General features: G+C 35.2%; 1 protein-coding gene across 1 annotated transcript in view; it reads left to right on the forward strand.

Moving 5' to 3' along the window:
* LOC141605632 (protein NRT1/ PTR FAMILY 5.4-like) overlaps positions 1 to 8,252 on the forward strand; it is a 56,952-nt gene extending 48,700 nt beyond the window's left edge. The window contains exon 4 of the mRNA XM_074424494.1: positions 7,250 to 8,252. Coding sequence (XP_074280595.1) covers positions 7,250 to 8,081 — 832 coding nt within the window. The 3' untranslated portion in view covers positions 8,082 to 8,252. The remainder of the gene's footprint in view (positions 1 to 7,249) is intronic.
* The last annotated feature ends 477 nt before the right edge of the window (positions 8,253 to 8,729 follow it).

Here is an 8,729-nt window from a genome sequence, read left to right on the forward strand (position 1 = left end):
TATGTTATAATTTAATTTGTCATAAAATTAACTAATGATCTTATGCATGCAAACAAATAAACAAAATAAGGAAGAAACATCCATTCTTACATTGGATTTTCGGTTTATAGGGCACAAGAGAGATCACCTTTCTCTCTTGTTCTTGAGCTTTCCTTTTGGATGAACAAAGACCCAAGTGTAGGATCTCTCCCAAGGATTTATACCCAAAGCTTACTCTTAATTAAAATTAATATTATAGATACTAGTACAATATTAATCTTGTAGAAAAATGACCCAAAAATATTATAAGACACTTAATATTTTCGGTTTTGGGAGGAAGAAGAAGGGAGCTTTTTATCTCTCTAGAATTCTTATTTTTGGATGAGTAAAGAATGAATTGCACTAACTACATTTTTAGTGTATTATTAGGTAAAATAAGATGAAAAACCAAAATGGTTTTTCATCTCAAAAACCGGTGGGAAGGAGGGGCAAAGGGAGCCAATGCATGCCTTTGTTTATCTTCACAATGCAAACTAGGGTTGCATGGTTAGGCTATTAGTGAAGGATTATGTTCTCCACTAATTTAAACAACACAATATTAGTCTAAACCTCCCCTTAATTTCGGTACATACATAAAATGGAATCCATTTTATTTTTGTCAATTTTGTCTTATGTCACATGTCATATGTTACATAAATTTGTTATGTATTTTTAACATATTAAAAATCAACGTATTAATAAAAATACGTCATATACAAAAATCGACTTTAGTAATTCATAATTACTTGTACCAAAATATTTCTCCAATTATAAATCACAATAAATTGTATTTATAATAATTCATTCAAATTTAATTGTTTCTTTAAACAATAATTTCATCTGAGTAATGATACAATTCAATTACTCATACCGTATCTCATTTAATCAAATTTCAATGAGATACGTAAATTTTACTTCCAAAATCGTCCGTCAATTTTTCAAGTAATTTAATTAACTCGTAACGTTATATGATTAATTAAATGATCAATTAAGAGTGTTGCCCTATAGGTATGACATAGGGGATCAACTGATCACCACCGTCGCACGACAGTAATGTCAAACTCTAGTCAGCCAATCATTACCGATATATGTTGATCAGTTGACAGTAAAAATTACTTCCCAATTGTATTCTTTATAATGAGACTTAAACATGTGATCATCATGATTAACAGTCGTGATCGCATTATTGTCGGAGGACACACATTCCAACAAGGTGGTATCTAGGGATCTAATGAAAGGCTAGTGGTAAAATCACCAAAATTGAAAATGAAGAAGTCGGGAGTGGTAGAAAAAGAGCTACAATTTAAACGAGAGAAGGAACAATCATGAAGGATATGGAGGGAGGTTTAAGGCTCATGCGTACAAGTATCAAAAGAAGGATAAGGAGAAATTGATATAGAAAATAGAGTAAAACAATGTGGAATTGTATCCCACCAAACAAGCCCCGTGAACGTTCGAATCCTTGGTTATGTAGGAATTTTCAGAGACAATCCAAGGTGGAGTAGGGGTGGTTAAAGATCGATTGAGTTGTCAAGGACACTATTGTAGGCAAGTTAAAGGGGTAAAGAGTTATTAGTACGTGGTGAATATCGCAAGATTAACTCTGATCCGCGCCACGAGGTCGGGCTGGAAAGAATGCTAGTAACAAACTCAAGCTGGCGAGGGTACTAAATTTGGCTGACATCCCAACAACCACTAGAAATAATGGTCTTTAGAGAAGCCATGTAGGTTGGGTCTGATAAAAGGCCCATGTAGTAAGCAAAAGAAGTCCAACCTTTCCAAATGTTAATCTAGATATGAGAGGCCTCAAAAAAGGGAGGTAGATGACATCTCTTAGAAACATATTTGTTATGAAGAGTAGGACTCGTCGGATTTGTTTTCACAAAATAGGTTCTCTAACGCATCAAGTGGCATAGGAAGATTAGGGCAAGAGGAACTTCTAGTATTGAGACCTCCGATATATTTTTGCTGGATGACAATATTCTAGTCAAGATGGAGTTTCCTAGATGACGCATTCCCAAACCAAAGGACACCTCTGATAATTTTGTCGAAACTCCGTAAAGAGTGAGAAGGGAGTGTTATGCAACATTTGATATGCTGGGGTGGCATTTAGAGTAGATTGAATAAGATAGATTATGCCCGCTTAAGAAAGAATTTTTTTCATCCAGTTAGCAAGATTAAATTTTATCAATTGTTGGTTGAACAGTAATTTTAACAGGTTTCCTAGTGATGATAGGGAATCCAAGGTACCAAGAGATGCGGAGTGTTTTATATAAAGGGAAGTATTAAACATAAGACGACACAGAGAAGGGGTGGAAAAGAGAGAAATGGAGCTTGCTTTTATTAATGTTGAGCTTTTTCCCAAGGAAGAATTAAAATTCATTATTCATGGTTTTGAGACGCACAAAGCTTCCCTTTATATCATCCGCCAAAAGGAAATAAGAGAATGTCGCACTACGTCTCCCTAAAGTGATAGGAGTCCATCAAAATATAGGCAAGATTTTGGTGGATATGGGAAGAAAGGGTATCCATAAAAATTATAAATAGGTAAGGAGAGAAAGGGTTGCCTTGATAAATGCCCCTTGAGGGTGAGAAGGCATATAGGATAAAGATCCATTGATGAGAACCTAAGGGAAGGATAATATTACACAGTTCATGATAAGCTCAATAGTGTTATTATGTGACAATTCATGAGGCACTTATGAATAAAGTTCCACTCGATTATGGTAAAAGCCCTTTTCATGTTAGGTTTGATAGTAAACCATCCAGATTGGATTTTGGAAAGTTTCATAGAATGGAGGATTTCTGGTGCAATGATAAAAATTTTGTTAGTGCCTCTTCAGGCATGGAGCTACCTTGATAGGAAGAGATAATGCAATGCATAAAATATTTGTCGAGACCTCCGATATATTTTTGCTGTATGACAATATTCTAGTCAAAATGCAGTTTCCTAGATGACGCATTCCCAAACCAAAGGACACCTCTGATAATTTTGTCGATACTCTGTAGAGAGTGAGTAAGGAGTGTTATGCAATATTTGATATGCTGGGGCGGCATTTAGAGTAGATTGAATGAGATAGATTATGCAATTCATAAAAGATTATTCCGATGACGACCTTATAAGAGTTATATTAATGCTTAAAGTGGAAGATATTATGTGGGTAAGAAATCCCTGGAACGGGAGAAATGGTAGTATCATTAGTGATAAGGGTTTTTCTCTAAAAAATGTCACTGACGAAAGGAATGGGATCACACTGTATGTAGACATGGAAAACATATCAGCTCGTGTTGTGTCCGTCTGTGTCAACTTTAAGCAGGTTACCCAAACCCAAAAACTAACCCGTCCCAATTACATAAATAGGTCATCTGTCTCAAACCTAACCAAGCCCATTTAATTTTTCTATAAACCAACATGGCATCTTTAACCCAGTTATCTTTAACCATGTCACATTTAGCCCACTTAACCCATTTATTCTAATAAACTAATAAAATAAACTACTTTTTATACTCTTATTATCTCAAAACGATGAATGAAAATACATATTTTTAAGTTTTTTGGTTGAATTAATGACTCAACCCACATATTTTAGGACACTTTTAAATAAAGGGTTGTTCTGGTCGGGTTAGGGTTGTCAGGTTCGTGTCAAAGAATTCAACCCTAACCCGACCCATTTAAGTTTCATGTCATGTCCGTATCAACCCAATTACTTAAATGGGTCAAAACATCTTAACCCTAACCCGTTAACTTTATGTCGGGTTCTTGTCGTGTCAATGATTGCCACCTCTACGTCCAAGGGCAGATCCACATATTTTTTTCTAAATAAATCATCTTTCATTTTATGAGGCACTTTATGGATATTTTAATTCAATTTATATACAGATTTAAGAAGTTGAAAAAAATTAATGAGCAAAATGTTAGCTATACATCAAATTTTATAGAACGTTACTTAGTAGTGAAAAATGTCTCTTTTAAATTATATAGGACATTATAATTCTATATAAGCAATGAATGCTAGTGGATCAAGGGTCGAGACATTAACTTAATACCTTGGTCGCCAGCGGTTCAAATATTGCTAAAAACAAATTTTTGATAAAAAAACTATTAGCAAGTAAACTATGGGCCCGTGGTGTGGTCTAAGGCCCAAAACATACACAGCAATACTTGTGAAAATCTGCCCCTTGTAGTAGTGGAACACAGGACCAACGATACCAAATATGGACCTCCTACCAACTGTGCTACACCATCTACATGCATAGTATATTACTGAAAGATAAATATTCTTAAATTCATGGTGGACACCTGCCCACCCGGGCCCCCTCGATCCGCCCCTGTCTATGTTTATAATTTCTTAAGAACTTTTGAAAAAACCCGAAAGCCTTCCAACACTAGCAAGAGAAAGAGCAACATTAATCTCCTTATTAGAGGACAGATAGAGTAGGGGAAGTGGATTCAACATCCTAGAGGGAGAGTAAGATGCGTCACTCAAATCAGAGGATAAAAGATTGGAGAATTAAAAAACAATATGGATATTAAGGTCAGTGGTGGGGATATGATGGTGCTCAATTAATTCTCAAGTGAGATGATGTTATTTTAATGTCGGCAATGAATGACAAATTTATAAAAGGAGGTAGTGTTTATGTCACCATTAGCCACCGAGTCTTAACGAGATCGATCTTTCCAAAATAATTTTGTTTGCTCAAGGATAAGATTGAGGTCAGACCTATGAACATTACAGAGGTCAAGAAAGAATTTGAATGAGCGGTAAAGAGTAAGGTTTTGTTGGAATCTATTTAGTCGGGCAAGAAGCCTATTTTTATTTTTATTAATGTTTCCAGTAGTGTAATTCACCCTACCTGACAATTCACAACTAAAGTTATAGAGCTTATTATTGAAACTACCACATATGCATACCAAAACAGAACCTAGTAAGAGAGGTAAAGTTAGGCTCCGGTAATCAGTTTGTGAGAGGTAATAGTCGGAGTCAATGATGTCAAAGCACCAAAGTTTTGGAGATTGTGAAGTGCGAGCAAAAGTGACAGTATAAGGGTGGTCGTTCTTAAAAGTGGGTGTATTCGGGGTAGATGACAAGCGTTTTAGGTGGTGATTGAGGTGGTTGGTCACATGTATATCTGGGATTGTCGATTGCTATTCTTTTCATAAAACATTGAGTATGGTATGTTAATATCGTAGGCATGGATAACATCAATAATTTGATTGATATGCGGAGTTGAGATCATCAATGGCCTCTTCTGTGATATCGTTGGGAGAGAGGATGGTGTTTAATTAAGAGGTGGAGTTTGTCGATGGTATAATTAAATTTGCGCTTAAGTTACTTATGGCCATAGTACGGGCAACACGTTAGGGTGAACATTGCAGTGAGGGTACCCCACAATTACATAATGATGAAGCCGCGGGTGATAGGGGCAAACAGATTTCTCTAGTGTGCATGCTAAAGAGATAAACACGTGCTTGTCTTGGTATTTTGGCAATACAACGTGCCATAAGCGGAATGGTGACTGGTTTATTTGTTCTTTATAGAATCTTGATTAGTTTGAGGAGGCAACAAACATGAAATCAAAAAATTAAGAGTTATTTTACAAGAATAATCCAAACTATGTGCGGTCTTCTTATATTACTCCAAACTTCATTTAATCCCATAATAAATCGTACTATTAACCTTATCTTCTCCTAACGCCCTCGGTAACCTGTTACCGATTTGTCAGGTCACAATTAAAAAAATAAAAATAAAAAATCATTAACCACAATGCTTTTTAACACTTCCATCAGCACAGCACCATCACAATTCACAAATAATCAAACACCAAGAACACACCGTATCACCAGTTTACCGCCCCACACCACTGAACCACCTTAGCATCACCGTCACCATTTTTATAGCACCTTAACACCACCATTACCACCACATTATCTGTGACTCCCAGCCTCACTCTAAACTCAAATCCTCGTCATCACACACATGCCCTTCGTTCATCTCCGCTGTCCCGTCTCCGCCGCCACCACCATCGCCTTTTCCTCTCTCCTCGCTGCAGCGAGACGACATCCGAACAACCACGAAATGAACAACAAACCTTTAGATCCCCATCAACTCAATGCTTTCTGGGATTTTACAATCAATGTGATTCCTGCTAAAATCAAGAATTTCGAATAGATTTAAACTGAAGACTCTGTTATGAGATTGTTCTGTAAAGGAAATTAGTGCTGAGATATTGAAACTTTGCTTCAAACTGAGAAGATGAATTGTTTAATTGATAGATTGATGAGGATATTTCACTAGAAATATTGAAACTTTGAAGAAGATTAAAGTGAAGTGACAATGAAAGGGGGAGGGTTTGTATAAGTAATTTCAACGTAATTGCAGTTTCAAGAGTAAAAGTGAAGAAGGTTGAGTAGAATGTCAGATTCAGTTATTGAGGAATTGATTATGGGAATTAGAAATGTGAGGGAAATAATAAATGATCACAATAGTATGAAGAGTAGTTGGACCTTGGAGGTAGGTAGTAGTGAGCTGGGTTAGGGTTGGTAGAGTGGCGGTGTTGCTGATAAAGGGGGCATAGGAGTAAGAAGAAAGTAGGCTTAATAATAAATATGAGATCAACCTATTGTTGGTTTACCGGGTTTTACAGGTAAAAAATGGATCAAGTGTAGTTTGAGACAAGGGTAGTAAAAGTACAGTTTATTTTGAGTTTAATTACAGTTCGGATTAATATGAGAAAATGGTTAATAGTTTGGATTATTCATATCAAATAACCCAAAAATTAATTTATAGGTCAATGCTCTCATACCATGAAAAACGGAACATATATAGTCTAGGGAGAAAAGTACAACTCTAAATTGACAAGGGTTCTAAATTATTAATACTTTTATAAACTAAGCATTCGAAATTCACATGAATTAAAAAATTAAAACTTGTTTTATTGACATATTTTTTATGTAAAATGTAGGGATGTGGACGACCAAGTTATCCATTAGAAGTAGGTTTAATATAGAAATGTAGCAAATGAATGAGATACCAGAAAAATAAAATAGATAAATAAATGTTCGGAACGAAGAGATTAGTTTTTAGAGATAAGATACTATAAGAAATTGATTTTTTTATAACCTACCATCCTTTCACATATTAGATATTTCAATTCACTCAACTGATTAAATTCAAAATGTATTTTTAAAATATATGTATATACTTTAACTAATTTGGCAAAGTGGTACCAGATTTCTGGACAAGGCAATGATAATAGATGAGCAAGACGTAATGAACAAAAGAAAGGATCCATGGAGACTTTGCTCACAAAATCAAGTAGAAGAAGTGAAACTCATTCTTCGTTTAATCCCAATTTGGATTTGCACGTTTGCATATGCAATCGTAGTGGCTCAAGTCCACACCTTTTTTATCAAGCAAGCCTCTACCATGAACCGTTCAATTGGGTCTAAATTTAAGATCCCACCAGCCTCTTTACAAGTCCTTCAAGGAATCACAGTCCTAATTACTGTACCAATTTATGACAAATTCTTTGTTCCTATAATGCGAAAACTCACTAAATGCCCAACCGGGATAAATACCCTCCAGAGGATCGGGATTGGCTTAGCATTGTCGGTCCTTACAATTATGGTGGCTGCCTTGGTTGAGAAAAAGAGAGTGAATATCGCGAGTAGGAATGGACTAACTGATCTTCCGAAAGAAACTGTCCCTATGAGTGTAAGTTGGTTATTTCCACAATTTATAATTATGGGACTAAGTGGGTTTTTCACATATGTTGGTATACAAGAAATATTCTATGATCAAATGCCAGAGGATATGAGAAGTATGGGATCAGCATTTACTAATGGTGCCATAGGAATTGGAGCTATGATGAGTACTGCGGTCATATCACTTGTGCAAGAGATTAGTTCAAGAACGGGCGAAAAGTGGTTAATAGATAACCTTAATCGAGCTCATCTGGATCATTTTTATTGGGTTGTGTCTGGATTTTGTTCTTTGAATTTGGTGGTCTATGTATTGGTTTCTAAACGTTTTGTTTGGAAAAGATCGCAAGTAGATCAGTAGGAGTATATGTTTTGTTGTTGTACGTTGATTAGAATGCTTAAGAATAAAACACACGCACATAGAATTGACAGTGCTTGAGTGCTTGACAGATGTATGATGGACTTTTAGTGTATATGGCATGATACTTATAGACTTGAATTATAAGAAAGACAATATACATTTGGAATTTTGAACTCAAAAGTTGATATAATGAAACTAAAGATAATTTAAATTAATTAAATTATTAGTTATTTGAGATATAATATTAAGTTAGTTAATGTTGGTTAAGCAAATAAGTTAGTTAGATGCTTATGTCATTGCTTATGTCAGTATAACAAAATCAGTTAGAGGTTGTTACATTGTAACTATAAATACCTTCATTGTACATCAGAAATTCATAACTTTCATATAATATAATTCATCATATTCTCTCTCAATAATCTCTCTCTATGTTTCTCTATATTGTCTGATATTCTACATGGTATCAGTGGTATACGTTTTTTGGTTTTGAACAGTGCTTGATCTTCATCGTCTTGGTTGAAGATTCATCTTACATTCATACTGGTTCTTCATTTTTTCTGGGTTATTTCATTTACTTCCTTCTTCAATCAAGATTCAGAGGTATCAAGTTCGTTTTCCTTACTTAATTCATTCGCTTCCGCTACCAAA

Source organism: Silene latifolia, chromosome 10 (genome assembly GCF_048544455.1).
Source record: "Silene latifolia isolate original U9 population chromosome 10, ASM4854445v1, whole genome shotgun sequence".
NCBI classification, from domain to species: Eukaryota; Viridiplantae; Streptophyta; class Magnoliopsida; order Caryophyllales; family Caryophyllaceae; genus Silene; species Silene latifolia.